Source organism: Callithrix jacchus, chromosome 14 (assembly GCF_049354715.1).
Source record: "Callithrix jacchus isolate 240 chromosome 14, calJac240_pri, whole genome shotgun sequence".
Classification (NCBI taxonomy): domain Eukaryota; kingdom Metazoa; phylum Chordata; class Mammalia; order Primates; family Cebidae; genus Callithrix; species Callithrix jacchus.
Window position 1 is genome coordinate 83,603,627 of NC_133515.1, and position 23,024 is coordinate 83,626,650.

The 23,024-nt window shown below is 35.9% G+C and overlaps 1 protein-coding gene across 13 annotated transcripts in view; it reads left to right on the plus strand.

Moving 5' to 3' along the window:
* LCLAT1 (lysocardiolipin acyltransferase 1) overlaps positions 1 to 23,024 on the plus strand; it is a 185,657-nt gene that overhangs the window by 106,042 nt on the left and 56,591 nt on the right. For all 13 annotated transcript variants that reach the window (XR_013526133.1, XR_013526132.1, XM_008980920.5 and 10 more), the window contains 2 exons: positions 1,347 to 1,493; positions 7,751 to 7,867. Coding sequence is in view for 11 of the 13 variants with exons in the window: in XM_008980920.5 (XP_008979168.1) it covers positions 1,347 to 1,493; positions 7,751 to 7,867 (264 nt within the window). In the remaining 2 variants the exon portion in view is untranslated. The remainder of the gene's footprint in view (positions 1 to 1,346; positions 1,494 to 7,750; positions 7,868 to 23,024) is intronic.

Here is a 23,024-nt window from a genome sequence, read left to right on the forward strand (position 1 = left end):
GCAGGAAGAGAGGTGAATTCTCATGGATAGCCAAGAGGTAAATCCATAGACTGGCCAGGACTTGCGGAGATTAAAACTGTCTCCCAACATCTGGAGCTTTTGCCCTTCACTCTCACATGCTTTTTTTTTTTGAGATGGAGTTTTGCTCTTGTTGCCCAGGCTAGAGTGGAGTGGCACGATCTGGGCTCATTACAACCTTTGCCTCCCGGGTTCAAGTGATTCTCCTGCCTCAGCCTCCTGAGTAGCTGGGATTACAGGCACCCACCACCATTCCTGGCTAATTTTTTGTATTTTTAGTGGAGATGGGGCTTCACCATGTTGGCCAGGCTGGTCTCAAACTCCTGACCTCAGGTGATTCACCTTCCTTGGCCTCCCAAAGTGCTGGGATTACAGGCATGAGCCACCGCTCCTGGCCAATTATATGCTATTTTTATCCTGCCTTAGCCCCTCTGCTTGTTGGTCTGTCCATTTGACTGTATCCTACCAACTTGTCTGGGTTCTCTGTGGTCCTAGGTGAAATTTCTGAGGGGGAACACTTGGTCGGCCTAGATATTTACTGTGTTTGCTCAATCTTTTCATGCTCTGTGGGCTATGGGACAGACTTGGATTGGCTGCCTCAGTTAGGTATCTACCGTAGTAGTTCTAGTTATTGTGGCCAGGGAGAGATGGCTGGTCATCTGAAACATCGCACGCTTAGGGCTCCCTCTTCAAGGAGCAAGGGTGAATTTGCCCTAGAGAAAAGGAATGTAGTCACAGTGTACACTCTGATTAATGGGTCTAGTAACATTCACAATTTTCCTAGTCTTTTCAATGAAATAGAAAGTGGCTAATAGTGAAAATAGCAGTTGCATTTAGAGGCTGAGTAGTATCAGAAGGAAAACATTAAAGAGAATGCTTCTTATATACTTGACAACAGTCCTTTACTTACTGCTTTGTAAGCTGGCAACATGTGTTCTTTTACCTTTTGTAGGTATCTTAGTTAAAATACCTGTTTAGTTAGGATTGTTAAAATTTGGGATAAGTTTGTTATAAATACTAAGGAAATTTTTTTTCTTAAATTTTAATAGCTAGTTTTGGCTTGAAAAGATAATTTTGAGAATTTTGCAAACCTCAGGATTACCAAATTGCTTTGAGTGTATTCTCTCTCTCTGTGTGTGTGTGTGTGTGTGTGTGTGTGTGTTTGTATGTTATTTAACCCAAGATCAGTGCTGAATTTATGGTATATCGTGAGATGTTTATGATAGTAAATAATTTATAGTAAAACCAGAAAACTAAAATATTATATTTATTAATATGTGGATATTGGCAAGAAAATTGTATGTAAATACTTGTTAAATTGATTCTAGGTTGGGCCATGCAGGCTGCTGCCTATATCTTCATTCATAGGAAATGGAAGGATGACAAGAGCCATTTTGAAGACATGATTGATTACTTTTGTGATATCCATGAACCACTTCAACTCCTCATATTCCCAGAAGGAACTGATCTCACAGGTAAGGTAGCCTGGGTTTGGCAAAGTTAGAACTCATCTAGTCTAAACTTCTCATTTCTCAGATGAAGTAACGGAACACCAACAAGAATAAGAGCTCTTATAGGTATAGTGGCCCATATCTGGAATCCTAGCTACTCAGAAGGCTGAAGCTAGAAGACAGACTGAGTCCAGGAGTTTGAGACCAGCCTGAGCTACATAGTTAGACTTCGTCTCAAAAAAAAAAAAAAAAAAGATGAATGGCACACTCCTAAGGTCGGTCACTCAGTTAATCAATAACTCTTTGTTTCCAGCCCATTGAATTTATAGTAGGCAACTCCAAGCGGTCATATTATTCATACTTGCCATCTTAGTACTTTATGTTAAACCTCAGTATATATTTTTAAATATCAGGCTTTTATCTTTATGTAAGCATGGTTTTAAAATCATGTTTTAGGTAATGTTGATCCTCTCCTACCTGTTGTTCATATTCTCTTATCCTTTTCTAAGGTATTTATTTATCCATCAGATCCTTTCTACTCCTCAACTTCTTCCTCATAAGAAAAAGATCTGTTAAGTTACTAATTTCAGTTATTGTTGATTTACCTTAATAAGTTACCTTTCTCCTGATATTTAAACCCTATCCTTGCTACAGTTAGGGAAAGCTTTGCCCTTCTTCAAGAAAATTCAGCCATCATTGAGTTGTAGTGAGGACACAGGAAGACATATTTATAACTTGTCTGCCTTCCTAAATATTAAACTTCTTTTCTTTTTCTTTTATGAGCCTGTCCCCTAGGCTGGAGTTCATTGGTATAATCATGGTTCACTGCGGCCTTGAACTCCTGGGCTCAAGTCTATAGTATCTGGGACTACACCAGAAACTACCATGACACCTGGCTACCAGATATAAACCATATAGGCCAGGAATTGCCAATGGATTTCAAAAAAGTCTTACAAAGACTAAAAACAAAATGCTAAACAGTCTGTCATCCTTGCTAAAGCAATAGTTTTCACATTTTTTATTATTTTTGTATATGAAGCCTTCTATCAAGAATATAAGATGATAAGATACAAGCAGAACTGCTCTGGTTGATACTGAGAGGGGTGACAGTGGGGGCAGAGCTTAGACAGGAAGTACTTCCGTAGAATCTTTGGACTCAAAAGACTAAAATTTACATTTAATAGTCCAGATAGATAACTTCAAGAAGATAGAACAGAATTTGAGAAGGATTCAGTGGATCTTACAGCTCTGCTGTCTAAGGGAAGATAGGCTAAAGCAGGAGAGAACTGAAATCTAAAATCTCAAGTAATATGGAGAGGTAGAACATGAACTTACCTTTCAAATTTTTGGTAAAAGACTAAGAAGGGCAACTCTGAATTTAAGAGAGGAGAACAGGTAAATGAACATACTATTCACACTGTGGACGTAATTTATGGAACTCATTACTACAAAAGAGAATTCAAGATGAAAAATAGACATTACACACGTATTTAAGTAAGTGAATAGGTGACTGAGCCATAATTAGTTGTTAAGGGAAATTCAGGTATTTTGGATTTACTATAGGTAACAAGGAAGAGATCTTTGACACATCTATTGCAGATGCAACTGAGCTAAGTGAACTGTGGCCCTTTTTATACAGCAGTCAGAGCTCTAAAATATATGCCAACTCTGTAGTATATATTTTATTTTTTATGATTGAGATTCTAAAAGTCTTTGGATCACAGAGGATAATACAGAGAATAAAATGGCTGCTTGTTGTTGAAGCTTGCAAATATATTATTGGTTGATTCCCAGAACTAAATTATCATTAGGAAATTATACGGGACAGGCAGCCATATTTAAATTTTATAATATTTAGAATGTATAATACTTAAATTTGGATATTGAAATATCAGCTTTATTTAATAAATATAGAGTATAGAAACCTATTTACTGAAATGATAGATTCATTTTTGTGAATGCAAAAATGTACATCAAAGAATGCCAACTTTGGGAGTTATTTGGTAAATAAAAAGTAATGGAAAAAAGGTCATATGTTACTGCTACATTAATGTTAATATGTTCATACATTAGACCTTCAGAGTAATAAAATATGTATATAAAATATTTTTCATCAGAGTTTTCACTCTTGTTGCCCAGGCTGAAGTACAATGGTGCAATATCAGCTCACCACAACCTCCACCTCCTGGGTTCAAGCAAGTCTCCTGCCTCAGCATCCTGAGTAGCTGGGATTGATTATAGGCATGCACCACCATGCCTGGCTAATTTGGTATTTTTCATAGAGATGGGATTTCTCCATGTTGGTCAGGCTGGTCTCAAACTCCCAACCTAAGGTGATTCACCTGCCTCTGCCTCCCAAAGTGCTAGGATTACAGGTGTGAGCCACCACAGCTAGCCTTCAGGTTTCTTTTTATAGGTGTTGAACTCTACATCTATTTGTATGCTTTTTGGAGTCCAGAGTGCTCACCATTACATGATATAGCTGCATATATATTTTAAATTCAAATGGTATTTACCTTTAAAGCCAGACTTTGCCAAGGAGAAAAAAATACACTGATCCTGAAGCTTTTGAACATTTTTTAATAGTATAATACAGATAATTCACTGAGTTGGCAAAAAAATCATTTTTAATAGTAGGCTAACAAAATATCTCCAGTTTGGAAAAAGTATCTGTTAATTAAAACGTGTTAGTTACTACCATACTTAACTTTAAACTGGGTTTTTTTTAGCCCAGTGAGACTGTTTTATAATTTAAGTTCTGAATCTAGCTTGCATGTACATTTTCAAATCAGTGTATTTAAATCTAATGTTACATATATTCTATCTTTATATTGTTGGTTATAACTTTTTAATGATAGATGCTAATTTGGAGAAATTTGCAAAGAGCAGTATGCACAAAACTTGCCACTGTCTATAAGTCAACACTGTTTAATTTCCATTTATTTTTAGTCATTTGGTCACACACAGACATATGGGCACCCATATATATTTATTCTTTATTCTTTAAAAATGTGTTTTAAAGGTTAGGGAGTTCAGTATTTTATTGGTGTATTAGTTGGGGTTCTCTAGAGAAGGAGAATCTGTAGGATGTGTATATATAGAAGAGGTTGAGATTTATTTGAAGAAATTGACTCTTAGAGTTGTGAGGCTTGGTAAGTCCAGAATCTGTAGGGTAGGTTGGCAGAGTGGAGATTCCAGGAAGTAGTTGTGGTTCAAGCCCAAAGGCAGTCTAGAGGTAGAATTCTTGTTGGGAGAGGAGGGGACCCCTGTCTTTTTCTGTTAAGGCTTTCATTACCTGATTTGATGGGGCCCACTCCCATTATGGAGGGCCATCTGCTGTACTCAGTGTACTAATTTAAATATTAGTTTCTTCTAAAAAATACCTTCCCAGAAGCATCTAGAATAATATTTGTCTAGAAACCTGAATGTCATGGCCTATTCAAGTTGACATATAAAATTAGCCATAACAATTAGTATACGATAATTTCGAGTTCCATTTTCCTGATTTGGAAATAATCTAACAATTATATTATTGCATATAACTTACCCATATACATAAAACTTTTTTTTTTTTTGAGATGGAGTCTCACTCTGTTACCCAGGCTAGAGTATAGTGATATGATCTTGGCTTACTGCAACCTCTGCCTCCCAGGTTCAAGCAATTCTTTTGCCTCAGCCTTCGGAGTAGCTGGGACTACAGGTGTGCACCACCATGACTGGCTAATTTTTGTATTTTTAGTAGAGATGGAGTTTCACCATATTGGCCAGGCTGGTCTCAAACTCCTGACCCTTGTGATCCGCCCATCAGCCTCCCAGAGTGCTGGGATTACAAACATGAACCACCGTGCCTGGCCAAACTTATTTTTTTTAATAAATATATGAGTGCCTAGATCTTTATCCCTACTTTTATGAAGTTTACATTCTATGAGGAAAGACAGATGATAAACTAATAAGTTAATAAAAATATGTCAGGTAGTCACAAGGGCTATGTTGAAAAATAAGGATCAGGAGATAGTCATAGAAGGGGTGTAGAGTGTTATTTTCTTTAAGGTGGTTAGGGAAAGCCTCTCTGTTAAGTTTCTATTTAAGTAGGGACTAACTGAACAAAGCAGAAAAGCATGCAGCTGTATAGGTGAAAGGCATTCTGGGTGATGGGAGGAGCAGCAACTGCATGGATCCTGAGGTGGGAACACGCCCAGCTGGTTTGAGAACAGCTGCTAGTAGTCTCATGGGTGGGAGGAGTGCAGGAGTGGGAGTGTTACAGGGACTGATGTGACAAGACAGGAGGCTGTGGTCAGAAAGTGGGATGCTAGTGCACTTACTAGCATAACAGTCTGGGATGGGTAGATGAAGTCGAGGGGTAGATGGAAAAGTCTGCATCTCTAATCTCTCTGTATTTCTGATCATTCTTACCTTCCCACATTGTGGCTGTTTGTTTTAGAACTGTTTGTTCTTGTTCTCACATTCTGCAACAGTTCAGTTTTGATTTCAGAATCCCCAGAGTTTTATAAACTGGAAGATCAAACTAAAGAGTAGTTACTACTCATCTTTGTGGTGTCTCTGGGATTCCTAATCCCATTTAAGGTCCTGTCAATTGTCTATAATATAAATAATGTTTTGTAGCCCCATATCCAGGATATCCTGAAAGGAATATGAGAGGAACTTATTACTTTTCATGTGTAGGGCCTTTACTTTTGACTTGCCTGACTATTCTTCCATCATAAAATGATGTAACACGGTCTACAGCAGTGTTATTTGAATAGTTCAGTGTTGTAGAAGGCATGTATGGTTTTTGGAGGTTTTGAGGACTCAGTGATCTTAAATTTACTCCTAGTAAAGTTGTATCTATGTAGGTGTTTTTCTTGTGATTTGGAATAATAGTTTATAAATTTCGGAATGCAACTGAAGATTGTGGGTTCTAACATCTGCTGTCATCAGAAAGTATTTCATGATCTCTCCCAGCAGTTGAGGCCAAATTTCTGAACACTACTTTTTCCAAATGTATTTGCTGAATAATGGGTTTGGTTCTTCTTGGAACTTGTAAAGTTACCTCATGGAATGGAAAAATAAGTTTTTGCCAACAATTGGAACATATACTTGACTCTGTAACTATATTCAGCCAAACCATGCTCAGATGTTTGTACATGATGTGCTAATCATGTGCCCATTCTGTTACGGAGTGGTTTGGGTTAGTAATATTAGCATACTCTGTGCCTGAGCAAGGCAGATATTTCAGTTTACATTGAAGTCCAAAATTACCGGGTTTTAAAAAATGTTGATCTGATATATTTGATTGCTAGTTATTTTTTCTGGATGTCTAGGTCATTATATTTTATTAGTGTCTTAGTTTTGTTTTATTAGCATTTTATATTTTAATATTTCAGTTTTGTTATATAGGGATTATTTTACAAAAAAATTAGTTTATTAGTATTTTAATTTTCATTGAATGTTGACTTTTATGAAATCTTTTAAAGAAGTTAAAAGATTTGAATATGGATTTCAGAAAATATATAAAAATCTATTTATACCTTTGTTATAATTTTTTTAATTCCTGTAAGTGTAATGGAGCATCTCAGCTTTGAATTGCATTTTAAAACTTTTTTTCTTTATTCTTAGAATATAGCCTTGAAATGTACTTCACACTCTGTTTTCCCCCCTTTTCCACTAGACACTTCCTTGCACCATGTATGCTTATCTACTGTATGCTTGCTTAGAAATTCCAAGGGCTAATTTTGAAATAAACTAGGCATGGAGCCCCTGTGGAATCCTCCCACTTTGGCGAAGTCGTGAACAATTAGTCCCCTACCACCAGGCTGAAGTCAAAATAATGCCAAGTGGATCTCTAGATGACCAGTTACGCAAGATAGCTATCAGACCAAGACACACAGACCTTGTACCATTCCCACGTCTCTCATACCAAGTTTTCTTTTAAAAACTCTATGATAAATTTGGAAACTTCAGATGGTATTATAGAACACTAGTTCTCCATCTTCTCAGTTTACTGGCTCTCTGATTAAAACCTGCTTTCCCTCCCAGCAAACTTTGCCTCTTTTGTTTGGCTTTAGAGCAGGAAATAGCCAAACCTGGGTCTGGTTATATAAGTAGGTCTGGGATCTTGATAGCGAACCATCTGCAACGTTTGTATCTTCTCATTTGACTCAGTATTCAGTAATTATAGAACAATTAACTGCTATTTTTATCAATGAACTTCTGCACTTCTTTCCTACCTCACGTATTTCCCTTTAGTTTATGATTTCTAATGGCCCATTTTTTTTTTATAGAAAATAGCAAGGCTCGAAGTAATGAGTTTGCTGAAAAGAATGGACTTCAGAAATATGAATATGTTTTACATCCAAGAACTACAGGCTTTACTTTTGTGGTAGACCGTCTAAGAGAAGGTAAGCCCCCATCTCAAAATGTGTCTTTTTTATACAAGTGGCAAAAAAATGCTAAACTCTATATATAGCCTTTTAGAGTTTATAAAGGATTTTTAACACTTTATCTCAAATTGACTACTAGGTATTTTTGTTCCAAGTTGACCTATGTACTAAAATGTTTTGCTGTGTATTCTTTAGAGATTTAAAAGAGATATCTGTAAGAAATTATTTTCCCTTTTTTGGAACCAACATAACTCTATATTACATAGACAGATAGATACACATATAAAAACACACACATATATAAAAACGCGCGCGTGTGTGTGTGTGTATTTACATATAGAGTTAGGCTATAATTTCATGTTAGAATATTTCTCAAAAGTGTCTTAAAAGTATCTTATCACTTAATTCATTCCTCCAGTATTCATGAAAAACAAATAAAAAAAAATCTTACCATTTAAACGAACTATATGTTTGGCTCTTAGGATTTGAGAATATATCATTCTCTTATTATTTTAAGCTATAACAATCTGAAAAATCATTTTATTTTAATTATTTCACTCACTCCACCCAGCAACTGGTTGGTAAGAAGGCAAGACTGGCATCCAGTGTGGTAAGTACATTTCCACAGGTCATGTGAGTCAGGAATAGAACCTCCTTCTTCTGCTTCCTAATTTCTGGTTCATATCACACTTCTTTTCAAGCTGTGTCTATTCAGGGGCATATATGAGCAGAAAGTGATTCCATTGATGATATCACACCCATTTAAATGCTTACATTTTGATGTAAACAAAAACCAATTGTACTTTTTAACTGTAGCTCTGCATATTTGCATGTTTATATATTTATACACATTTGTACACCCAAATAACACACATATGAAGAAAAGGTAACTATTGGGAAACATAAGCCCACAGTCACATAATAGAAGAATTGTGTTTGCATGTTTCTGCTTTCACTCTGATTTCTAGTAAGCCATATTATATAATGGTGATCTCTGTGACAAATTATCACCTTCATCTGGTAACCGATATATTTTCATAAAACGCTGTGCATAACATGAAAAGTCTTGAACCATTATGTAAGAAGAGATATAAAATTCTTCTTTCCCTATATAGCATCACTGTTGTTCTTTTAGTATTTAATGTACTTTAAGATAAAAAGTATGACTTGTCAAGACAACATTTATAACCAAGTACCCGTGATTTAAAGAAAGGTTCACAATCAATTCAAAATCACATGATATGGTAAACCAAAAATGTAATCTGTATTAGTTTGGCTTGTTTTTTATATTCTATGATTACAACTAATATAACATGAACTTGTGAGCTTGACATTCATATGTCTATGAGTGCCTGTCTACCCATAGAAGTTCATGGAGAATACAGTTCTTCATGCCTGTGGAGTGGGGTGGAGAGGCACGAAGACATCAAAGTAGTGATGCTTTTTTTTTTTAATTTGATACCATTTACTGTGGCATGTAACTTAGACTCACCCTTCTCATTCAACAATGTTTTTCTATTTTAAAGTATTTAATGAATTCTTTAAAGGTATTTCTAACATCATAGAACAATCTCTAGTGCTCTCTGTTTTGAAACCTGGAAAATATTTTAGTAGCAAACTGAGTTATAACTTGGTGAATGGGTGTTACTTAGTCATCACTTCAAGCACTAGTCAATAGCCACAATATGTAATTTTTCCTGCCAGCTGGTCTGGGCAGTTGGTCACCCAACATTTCTCCTATATCAGTAAAAGAAATACAGATGATTCCATTTGCTTCAGTTAGAAAACTACAGTTAGATGATTTATTTGTTAGAAGCATAGAATGGGACTTGTATACTATAATAATAAAAATAAAAAATATGATGAGGATAATTATAATAGTATAGCAGCTAACATTAACTGAGCATTTACTAGGTACCTGGCATTATGCTATGTGTTTTATATGCCCATGATCAGTTAATCTTCATAACAGCTGTGTGTGGTAGTTTTAAATATTTATCTCATTGTGCAAAACTGAAGCAGAAGTTGAGATAAAGAACCTCATCAAAATTATTGGAATACAGTTTGTCTAACTGAATAGCTCATGTTCTTTCTACTGTAACTACTTGCTGCTTATATTTATAGTATGATTTTAGTTAAAAAAATCTCCAGATTATTAAGTACCTTTGTAACATTAGTGAGCTGGAATATTTTCTTTAAGAGTTTAATAAAAGAATTTAAAAAGAGGCTAAATGTCCAGAACACAGAGAGATGGTAGTCACAAGGCAGGTGCTTGTGATGCTGCCTGAGATGCTGGAGGAGCAGAGCAGGCAGAAGCCAAGGAGACATCAGTTGGGGAGTTGCGGGCCACTCTTGCTTCTGAGGAGTTCAAGTGAATAGAGAGAGAAAAAGTTTAATTGGTGATCGGAGCTGAGGAGGATCTTAGAGGTCATCTAGTCCAGACTTCCCTTTTAGAACAGGAATCTAAGACTCAGAAGGGGGCCCGGCCTGGCTTTCTGATCTTTAAGCTCATGTATTAAGACTTGAGATCATCATATAGATTTGAGTTTTGGGTTTGAAATACTTGTTTTTGAATTCAAAGCAGTTTATGTTTCAATCCATATTTAGCTCATATGCTTAGATTCTAAATATAAAGGAATGAAGGATGTAATCTTTCCACTATTACTCTCGGGGCATACAGGGTTAACCACTAAATAAAAATTAAATTCCCACTAGGTAATTTCGATCAGCACACCTCAACAAAATTCTTCAGTTTGTATTCAGGGAGAGAGAATTGCTGACTTAACACGCAGATTACTTATATAGTGTCTAATAGTCCTGCTTGTGGACTCTCATGTTTGTCTGCAATAGTTCTGATTTACTCTGAGAAAGTTGATAGCTACCTAGGAAATAAAAGCAGTATACCAATCGTAGACAGCTCAGTCTTCAACAGCATTATTAGACTATTTTTATTTCATGGACTTTTGCTTAGTGCAAAACTAGCAAACAATCCAGTCTGTTTGTTGCCTACAGTAGAGGACTAAAGAGGCCCACAGAAATCTCTCTCTGTGGCTCACATTGCATTTATAATAGTCAGCAAGCCTCTCCCAGGGTGGCATTTCAGTTACCCTTTTGAATAGCCAGCATGTTTTAGGAGGGAAGGAAGAAAGGCAGACAAATTATTGAAATATTGGGTGCATTATATGTCATGCACTCTGACCTTTTCACACAGCCTTTTATTGCTGGAAACTATTTATGAAATTGGATAAGACCTTTCTGTTATGTTAAATAAGATGTGGCTGTACAGTAGACTTTTGACATTTGCTAGAATATTTTCTGAGACCATCTCTATTTCCCCAATTTTGGAAATATTTTTATAGATTAGCAATTGACTTTCTTTTGAGGCCATTTTACAAGGAACATTTAAAAAAATCTATTTAGGGTGATAAAGTGCAACAGAACCTAAATGAGACTTGTACACCGAAGAGTGGGTAAGCACCCAGATCACCTGAGTGACCTGGTGACCTGCACATCACGAAGCAGAAGTTTTTCAAATTTGCCTCAGGAGAAGTATACATGACCGCATGTCAGAGACCTTTAATGTCTCTTCATGTTGAATTTTCAAATGCCATGGTACCGCTTTAGACCGTAAAGGGAATTCATATTGTTTTTTTGTTCCTTTTAGTCACTGCCCACCTCGCCTCTTTTCCTTCAGCACAAAATCTGAGCTGCTCATTTAGGATAGATCTTTTTGTTGTGTTTAGTGAAAAAAGTCATGATAGCCTTAATGAAGAAGGATAGAAGCCCTGTTTTGTTCCTGAAAACAACCATCTAACACTTACCAAGTACTTACTGTGTGCCAGGTATTGAGTTATGCACATTTCTTTACCTTGCCCATGCAGTAGAATCAACCACAGAGCTTTTTAAAAATACAGATACTAAGGTCCGAGCTCAGACCTACTGAATCAATCTGGTGATGGAGACCTAGACTCTTAGCTGCCTCTTTCACAATTCATACATACCCCATAATTCTCCTACCTAAGCCAAGTGGTAGTTTGCCTTATGCTGTGCCTGTGGAGCCTGGCTCCATTTAGCAACTTTCCCAGGGTCATACTGCTGCGGAGCAGAGGAACTTTAAACTCAAGTCTTTTGGATTCCAGATTCCAGTGCTCATGTTCTTTCCACTGTGTAATAAGCTTACAGTTTTTCAAATGCTAAAAAAATTTAAAAATAAAAAAATAAATTATTCTTTGTAGGGTTTTTTTTTTTTTTCTATTAAGATTTCTCCCTGATATCCTTGGCTCTACAGTGAGTTCTGTTTAAATGAAGAAAATATGTATATATAAAGGACTTTCTTTCTGTAAGCCTGTTTTATTTTTCTGATTCCTGCATTTACTAGTTTCTCCTTGATTTCTCTAATCTTTAAAACACAAAACAAAACATCACGTTCAAACTATCTGTCCTTTCAAATTGTGGTTCCATTCTCTGGCAGAGCCTGGCTTGAAAGAGGGATAAAAAAACGTGGTTCAGTTGTTTTCTTTCTATTTACCATCAACTTGCAGAAATAGCTTGATGACTTGATTTTCTCAACACTGGCTCATTTTTTATTAAAAATAGATAATAGTTTTTTAACTGTAAAAACAGAACATACTTACTGTTAAAAAACTGGAAAATTAATAAAGAAGAACTGAAGGCATTGACCCTGTTGCTCAAGCCAGAAACCTGGGAGTCATTCTTGGCTCACCCCCCTTTGCTTTTTACATGCTATGAAATCCAAAACAAGGCCTTTGATTCTACCCCTTAAGGATCTCTCAAATTAATTCTTTTCATTGGCAATGCCTTACTGATCTGGGCCTCCATTGTATGTTCCCTGAATTATCATATAGCTGCTCAGCTGGTCTTTCTAATTCTGGTCTTGACATAACCAGTCCTTTCTTTACTTTGTAGCTGTAGAGTCAAGCTTTTCTCTAAATGAGGGTGGTAGCACACTGAAGTAGGTGTCCAGGCACTGGAGTCAAAGGACCTGGATTAGAATCCTGGGCTTCACCAGGATTAGCAGTGTAACAGGTCGGATTACTTTCGTCAGCAAGCCTGAGGGAAATAATAACAGTTGTTACATTATATGACTTCATAAGACTCTTGTTAGGATTCAGTGAAGTCAAGTATATAAAGCAGTTAGTACAGTGCCTGGAAAATGGCAAGCATTCAATAAATGTTGCAGTGCAAATCTGACTGTGTGAGCTTCCAGCAGAAACCTTCACTGGGTTTCATGGTATTCCAAGGTTAAATCTACTCTAACATGATTTACCCAGGCCTTTTATGGCCTACCTCTCTGGCCGTGTCTCTGATCTCCCTAGTTGTACGATTCATTCTAGCCTTACTGAACCACACTTCTTTCCCAGAGTGCACAGTATGCTGAACCTTCTCCATGACTTCCTCAAACTGTAGATGTCACCTTAGATAACAGTGTCCCCAGGAAGCTTTCCTGATTATCTTTGGCTTGGTTGGGTACCTTGCTTTATGTTCCCTATATGAATGCTTTTCCTACTAGCTATATTTAAATTTTTCTTACTGTTGTATTACTTGTTTAGTTGTTATCTCCATGACGTTTTATCCCTAGCCTTCAGCATGGGTCCTGGCATATAATAGATACCCTTCATGTTTTTTGAGCCAATCAACTAATTGGTCAATGTAATTTTATACTGTGTATTCCAGTAAAGGTTTAAAATGGCAAACATAAATACGTATCATATAATAATAGCGGTACCCCAGCCTGGTCAAAATGGCGAAACCCCATCTCTACTAAAAATACAAAAATTAGCCAGGCATTATGGCACACACCTCTTAATCCCAGGTATTTGGGAGGCTGTGGCATGGGAATCACTTGAACCTGGGAGGCGGAGGTTGTAGTGAACTGAATGAGATTGCACCACTGTACTCCAGGCTGGGTGACAGAACCAAGACTCTGTCTCAAAAATAATAATAATAATAATAATAATAATAGAAGCACCAAAAGTAAGAGAAGAAATCAAGGTAAAGGGAAAATAGGAGTAAATTAAAAAAAAACACACAACCAGATCTGAAGTTAGTATACAAAACATGTTATAAGGTTCTACCTTCCTGTATAATGTGGGTCCAAACATTGGCCCTGAGCTTCTGTCCCTTTTATACAAGGAAATCAAATGGTATCATTGACAAGGTTTATAAGATCAAAGGAAACCAGATGATTAGAAGAAGCATTTTTGAAAGACTTGAAATGTCTTCCATGGTTCTTCACAAAGAGGACATTGTACATTTCATGGCCAAGATCCTGAACAGCAGCTTTATGGGAAATAATAATGAAATTTTTAGTTACTCCACATAGCCTCATTGTGGTTGTCCATGTTGGCTAATGGAATAAACACATTCCATTACATGAGAAAGAGAAGTCTCATAAAAGCTCAAAACACTGGGACTCTATATGGATTTAGAGTGTCTCAACTCTAAAGGTATGGATAGACTGCATGTCCTTCAAAACATTCTCCATAAAAAGTATCTCACTCACTGAGGATTGGATGACAATTAGTTTACACTGAGTTTGATTATTCTTTGTAAGGCATCTGTTTTACAGATATTTTGTGTCATGAGTTAAGCACTGCAGAGCCAAGAGCTATGGTAGTAAGTGGATCTAGGAGTTGGACTAAGAGAATTTAAAGAGCTTACTGAGATTTCACACATGAATTGAAGGCCTACCTCCAAACTGAGGTCTGCCAGCATGTCCTTAGAAAACAGTGGGGAGTATGTGTTTTTGTATCCGCTACAACACTTGCACATCACACTGCTGGAAGCTCAGGTCCTACTCCGTGTTACTTCATGCCCTTTCTTCACTCCAGTCATGTGGGACACACTTTACTCATGCTGTTTCTTCTTCAAAACTATTCCTGTTCATCTGGCTAGCTCCCATTGGTTCCTCCAGACAGCGTAAGTGTCTTTTCCACTTCAAACAATTTTTTTGACCCCTCCAGGTTATTGGAATTCCCTTTTCATACTCTCATCATACTCTATACATTGCTGTTAATAACCAATAGTTTTTTGGTGACTTTTTGTTGTTGTTGTTCATTTCTCTCATTGGATTTGAGCTCCTTTAAGATAGAGACACTGTGTTAGATTTGTTTTTATATCTGAGGTCCTAATACCATGCCAGGAATATTACAGGTACTCAGTAAATTTATAGTTTGGTATAAATCTTTAAAGATGACCTATTTTTAGCATCTCTGTCATACATACATATGCACATCTGATTAGCAATTCTTCCTACCCCCGTCAGTCTAGTGATCAGACACTTACAGATTTTATTTTATATGGCATTCTTTCATTGCAACAGAGATGAGATTTATGTCAGAGCCAGAGGACCATCTGGGGCAGATGCACAACAGATAATAACTGTCTTAAGACAATCTCTTCTTTTTTTAACTACTAGAGGGTAAAAAGATACGTTATTTTTCTAGATTATGTTGTTTTTCTTTCTAGAAGAGAATTACAGAAATGTGTTATATGTAAATTTAAATGAATAAGGTCTTGGCATTTGATGATGTAAAATTCAGTATGGAAATGTGGTTTTCAATTAATTAAATGTTTATTTGTAGCTCAGTGAGTTTCAGATTCTAAGATGGTGTTAAACAGATAGTTATGTAGCTTTGTGTCTCTGAACCACTTGACTTCAATAGGAGAAAAATTTCGCCTTGGTGTTATTATGTACTATTTCCCTAACACCAGCCAGCTATAAAAATGCCTGCTATTTTGAAAGGTAGGTCTGGGTTATAATGATTGCATGTCTTATGGCACCATTAATTAAAAATTCTCAAAATAATGTGTTCTTTATTAATTAGATGATCATTTTCATAGATGAGTGAAAATTACATAAGCATTATATTTTAGTCATTCATTAGTCATGTCTTTGCCTAAATATTGGTGTCCTATATATTGTTTAATATTATTTTTTTAAGAGTAACACACTGAAGAATGCTGATAACTATGACCTTTACAAAATGTGTTTATTTCAAAATTCAGAATTTTGGAAGCAGCTTTTGTGAGTAATACTTGTGGAATTGCCTTTGAGTGATGACTTTCTGTAGACTGTGCACTGACCATAAAGAATATTGTTACATACATTGAAATATTTTCGTCAGTTTCCCATTGGAGGGCAAACATGAGAGACAACTGCAGGAAACAACTGCAGAAGGTGTGAGTAGCTGTGCCATCATGATACTATTAACTCACGGTGTGGGAGATGGGCACTACATGTTTATGTACTTAGAATCTCATTTGCAGTAAAACAGAGAAGAGAGTTTTAGACGAGTATGCAAATTGTATGTAGCAATATACTTTAGCTTCCTGTTCATATGAAAATCAAATTTCTCAGCAAAGGTGAGATTTTGGCCTGAGTCTAAATTCTGTGGACCTTTGAATTCAGAAATTCATCTTAACAGGAACTAATGCCTGCCTTTTGGTTTTACATAGTATGTAGTTTCATTGTGAATGTATATGCTTCTTTTTTGGGTTTGTCCAAAAAAGGTTTACCTTGTTTCTTCTTTATTGTTGACATATGTCCATTTTATTATTTATAAAGGCTGTGCCTTTTCTCTTTTAGCTTTATAGATTTTTTCCTTATTCAAAATATTCTGTCTGCATTTTTCTAATTATTAGAACTTTTTTTGCATTTTTTTCATAATTGATATTTGTGTTGAATATTGCAAAGTAATGTTAAAACAGTACTCACTTGCTGGAGTATGTGTGTACACATGCAAAGCCAAGTTCATATGCTTCACTTGTAAAAAATATGAAACTAAATACAGAAATTGTTTACTTATTAATGTTGAAAATTATTTGCACAGCTCTCTAAATAAAAGCCATTTTCTTTTATTTTGCACAGATATTTTCATGTTATATAAAATTAGATTAATATATCATGTAACAATATATTATTATACATATTTTGTCACATAGGCTCCCTATACATATCTGACTGCTAAAAAGCATGCAAACTCACCTTGTCATAGAATCTGGGCTGAGCAAAACTAGTCCAGGTTCATTTATCGTAAGTTGGCTCCTTGGTACTGCATAAAGTAAAAGATGTTGAAAGAATGTCAGTAACTTCTGAATCAGCTGCCTTTCCCTAATGAAGTTATGTAGGAGAGTAAAGTATTAAGTGTCCTCAGTGGCTTTCACTCCCTCCACACAAGAGTATTGCATTTGACCACATGGGGTAAAGTCCAAGGATTATCCTACCTGTACACAAAATGCATATTTTTAAGTGTTTTATTTTGTGCTAACTCAATCCACATAATTTCATTGTGGTTCCCTCCTCTCTTTTTCATAGGAAATGATACTTGAAAGAGAAATTAAAATGAAACTACTGATTTACATTTGTTTCTCAATATTGTTTTATGAAGTACCTTTTCCAGTGAAAAGTCTCATTTGGTTATAATACACTGATAGTAATCTACATTGTGTTGCATGTTTTCATTTTAATATTTTTCCTTGGGAAAAAAATAGCTTTCTTTAATCTCTTGACAGCAAGCTTCATATTTATGCTGTTCTTCTTTTTCTCTGACCAAGGCCATTATCTCCGTGGTTCATGCTACATGCCTGACTTTTATGGCTGAAATATTTTTCACAAACAAATATCTGAGTATTGTTAAATAAACATCTGTCTCTAATTTCTTATTATTTACCACATATAACATTTTAAAGTAATCTACATACGGTACATGGGTATTTTTAAACTTTTAAACACCTTGCCTTTCAAAGTATGAGGCTGCCACACAATTTCTTAGACATTAAATGTGACAAATTTGTGTTGATAGTTGTTTGTCTTATCTCTAGGTTCACAACCACTTTCTTCGAAGTGACATATTTTCTCTCCAAAACTTTGAATGCTTTGGATTAATTTTGCATTGTATAAATGTAGTCTGAAAGTAATTTAGGGTTCCATGTAGAAATTCTGATAACCTGTGAGACTGTGGTACCAAAGTTTAAAAATCCTATTGTATATTCATAGTTTATTTATGACTTACACCTTCCTGTTTCATCATAGAATTTTAAATGGCCTTTAGCAGAAGATAAATAAGTGAAATGTGGCCCAATGTGCCAAAGTCAGGTAATAAAGTATGTGTGTACATAAGGCTTTAAAGGAAGGCATATTATCCAAGCTAAGGAAAGATGCTGTAGTCAAGCATGAGCCTTAGCACTGATCTCCTTGGAAGTCAAGGCATAACGGGCCTTCCTGTATTTTTCTCATTACGTTAAGTTCTTGCAGACTTACGGTGGTAACAAGCTAACTTGCTGTAGAAGAAGAAATATTAGTCAGTGCCTTTTCTAGGCACATTTATCACTCATTGGTAGCAGATCTATGTTCAGTTAACCAGTGTCTCTCAAAGCTAAAAAAAATTCCTATTTTTGCGGACTGATCTTAGATGTCCTTATTATAGAAGCTCTACCAACTTGACCATGATATACTTCAAGAGAGGAACTTCATACTGTTCCTTATGTGAGTTCATGGAAATTACTCATAATCCATAATCCATAGTACCTAAAAAGAATTGAACACTTTTTTTCTAGCTCATAGATTTACTTGTTTTAATTCAGAATGGTGTCTTAATGACCACAACAGGTTCATAATGTTAAATCCAAATGAAGTTAGCAAATAGTTTACCAATTAATTTTAGTTATGGAAATTATTAATAACCTTTTGGATCAGTAGAAAGCATCTTTGCCATGTTGATTCCATTATTCATTCATTCATTTATATATTTTTTTTACTTATTATTTATTTAATTCATTAGAAACGGTCTTACTCTATTGCCACAGCACCTGGCCTGTTCCTTTTGTAATTCAATAGCCACTCTTATGCCTAGATTAGTTTTAATGAAGGCTTGTTTTTTTTAAATTTAGGAATGGACGTTGGTAAGAACTGAAGTTAAGAAAGACTTGACAGGAAATACTTTGGCTTTTGTTTAGACTTGATAGATGAATAGAGTTTAGGCAAAGGAGAAACATGTTATAAAAAGCTTGTCCTGTACATTATTATCTTTAAAGTTGTATACATTAAAGGTGTTTATATTTAAGTATTTTTAAGAAAATGTCTGTTGTAAATGCATATAATCTGAATCTTAGGTAAGTCCTATGCGTTGTGGCTAATATCATGTGATCGAGGCATACTAATGACAGTATCAGAATAAAAATGTGTGATAACACATCGTTATGCATAAATTTGGGAAGTTAGTATATGATCCAGTGTCACAGAAACCGTACACAAGTGCAGAGTTGAGAACAGTTGTGGTGGCTGTCAGAGTAAGAGAATATAGGGAACAGGACTTTGAATTAACTCTGAAGAATGGCAAGATTTGAATTTGTAAAGAAATTGGGAGAGTATAGTCAGGGTTAGTTACTCAGCAGTGGAGACCAGCCTTTTTATGTGGCAAGAACTAAGTTAGAGAGGTAGTATTAGTTGTCATGAAGTCTCACTTGTAACAACCTATATAGAAAAGAAAAGGAATTACAAAGAGTGGGAACTGTGAAAGTATGTTTATGACTTTATAAATACTCCAAGCCTGGTGAGTAAAGTCTTCCTTCCTAGTATTCTAAGAGAGTTTATCATCTTCCTAAGCAGTTTACTATTTGTTCTAAGATAAAATAAGATCTGTTGGCTTTAACATAATCATAGTTATCCCAAAATAGTATCTTATTTTGAGACTTCTGCATGAATTATGTTCAGTTAAAATAGACTCAGTAAAAGTAATTATACCTCATGTTATTTACATCTCCTTTGATCCATGAGTGAGGTATTTACAGACTAAACGATGGCATTTAGTAGGAAAAGACTATGATTCATCCCAATTACAGAGGTGTTTCCTAGAAAAGTACCTCTGGGGAAATGTCTTATGTCTTTACTAATGATTTTGAGACTTAAACAAATAAATCTTGTCTTTTCTGTGTATGGCTGTAAATGGTCATAATTTTATACTTGCAAATATCAATTTGATCTGAATCAAACTTTTCCAGCAGTAGTTGGCCTATTTGCAAGGTTGGATATCCTCGGGCAGTGATGGATATATGTTAAGATATCAGTGGTTTATCTGAATTTTAGGTACCAGTAACATCTTTGAACTTAAAATCTGAGAAGAATCCCTTGGGTGCAGCATCTATAATGTATTTGGTGACCTTAGAGAGGGGATCGTGTCATAAGAATAGAGGCAACAGGAGCCAGATTTAAGTGAAGAGTGATGTAAGTGGAGATAGCTAGTTTAGAGGACTGCTACAGGGAGTTTCCTGTTGAAGGGGAGAGAGCTGGAGTGTAGACAGCAGAAAGAGGAAGCTGCATCAAGGATGAATAGGAGAGTTTAGCATTTTTAAATGCTGAGAAGATTATGTAGAGGAACAGCTGAAGGTGAAAGGATTAATAATGGAGCAGTTTTCTGAGAAATCAGGAGAGGATAGGAACAGAAATCAGGTTAAAAGGGACTCTATTTTCTAAGGCAGGAAGCAAGATTCAGCAGGAATATTTATTTTTGTTTGAGGAGTAGGTGGGGAGAAGGTGAAGGATGCTTTGCTGGAAGGCAAAGCATCTGTCAGATAGAGGTTAGGTAATCTGATGATGGTGGGGTACAAGGGGATGCAGGTGATTAATGAGAGTTTGGAATAGTTGTCTAAATGAGAAAAGGAAGCTGACAAAAACCAAGTAAAAGCATTGCTGAGCTCTCAAATCTCAGGCTAGAGACCCAGTCTGGGCTCTTGCCTCTACTGTACGTTCCATCCAAAGTGGTGACTTCACATGCCTCACAGTGGCCCACTCCTTCCCACCACCTGCAGTACTCCCATCTCCTCTGCCTTTGATCAGATACCCCTGTTCCTTTATGCCATCTTAGCAAGATCTTTCTCTTCAGCTGGAAGTCCTATTAGTCCCCTTCTAGTCTTCTACAACAGTTAAACCCATCTTAAGAATCACACAGTTTCTGGGTAATGAGGAAATTAGTATGTTGAAGAAACATCTGCACTCCTACGTTTATTGCAGCCATATTCATAATAGCCAAGATATGCAATCCACCTAAGTGTTCATAATCAGATGAATGGATAAAGGAAATGTGGTGTGTAAATATATACAATGGCGTTTTATTCAGCCATAAAAAAAGAAGGAAATCTTAATCATTCCCAGCAACACGGATGACCTGGAGCACATAATGTTGACTAAAATAAGTCAGGCACAGAAAGAAATTCTGCATGGCCTCACTTATATATGGAAGCTTTAAAAGTTGATCTCATAGGAGGAGAGAGTAGAGTAGTGGTTACCAGAGGCTGGAAACGTGAAGGGAAATAGCCAAAGGTTGGTTAATGGATATAACAGCACAGCTTGATGGGAAGAATAAATTCTAGTGTTCTATAACACTGTGGGGTGACTATAATTAACAACAATTGATTGTATACTTTTAGATAGCCAAAAGAGCAGATTTTCAGTGTTCTCAACACAGGAAGTAAGTGAGGTAATGGATATGCCAGTTACTGATCTGATCATTACACATTACATACATATGTTAAAATAGTACACTACCTCATAAATAGGTACAATTATTAATCAATTAAAAATAGTAAAAAGCAAGAAGAATCATGTGATTAGAAAATGTATTTTTTCCTCTTTACTAGATTGTAAGCTCCTTTGGGTCAAGCTTTTACTTTGGCTTCCAAAACCAAAGTAAAAACATTGGATCAGTCAATCTCTGTTTCTCTTTTTCCCCCTTTCCTCCTCTCCTCACTCCTGCCTCTGCCCCACCCCCAGGGCAGTGGTGCTAAATTGGTCAATAAATATTGAATGAATAAATTAATGAATGTAACAGATACATTACAATGAAATTGTATATTGGATCAGTGAACTTCTATAGGAATATGTCAGAATTGTTTACAAGGCTAATAACCCACAGGCACCACCTTAAAGTGTATTATTTTATGAAGATATATGACTTCCTCTTCACAATGACAGTGAAATATATTGTATTTGTAGATGATTATCCTAACTTGGTGGCTCAGGATATTTTGTATTTGGTTTATTTGCACTCTCCTAGCCATAAGGAGCTTATGCCAAGCACAATCTCTGTTGTCCAACTTTGCTTATTACGCAGCTTTTACAGCAACTTTTCTAATAGGTTGGATGTAAATGCCATAATGTATCATAAGCCCAGATTCCTTTTAAAAATTTCATCCTCGTAGCCTGCCTTTTAAATTTTTAGTTTACTTCTCACTCAGTGACTCACTGTGCTATGTTGAAGGAACTTTGTGTACCAAGTGCAACATCATATTCTATGGCCCTACAAGGTTTGGCTAGGAGAGGAAAACTCAGGATGAAAACATCAAAGAGGCAGCAATTACAGAAAATGGGAATGTTAGATGTCACAGAGTATGATGGAATATGCCTGAGAATTCTCACTTTTATGCAGCCTTAAGTTCCATTGGCTAGTAGCTTGTAACATTTCCATAAATTGAAGCAGATTGCTATTGTTTTATAAAGGTCATCCTCTTTCATGACTTCAGAACTTTTAATAATTCAGATCTTTGTATTCTGCTGACCATTTTCCTGTGCTATAAACCAGTTCATTTTTTTTATACCCTAATTAGCTCTTTATCTAAAATGTTTTTATCTAAAGTGTTGGCCCACAAATTCAAGATAAGCTAAATTAGCCAACAGATATAGCTAGCTATTGAGTATTAATCAAAAGGATGATAGTATGGCTTACTGTTAAAATAAAACTCAGTATTTAGATCTCAGTTTGCAATTTGAGGAGCTAAACCAGATGTTTCTCAGATGTGTCTGATGCCTCTTTTGCTATCTTGGGCCAGAGATAGATAGCAATTATAACTCAAATTTCATTTCTGTAAACTTCAAGATCATGAGTTTCATTGTTTTATTAAAGTGCCATCCAAAAATAGTGTTCTACGTCACCACAATAGCAGTGTTGTCCTCTGGCTGCCATTGTCTTACCCAAGGCCTAAAAAGTGCATACTTGAATTTTTTTTTCTGTTTCGGTATTTTAGTCCATCCACTTGTAAACAGATTTCCCATCAAAACCCCCAGTGCAGTTTATCTGGCAAGATAATGCTGAAACATACTTTCACCTTGGGAAGGTTGGTTGGAAAAGATAAAACCCTCAGCTTCCAGGTCCATCTGCTG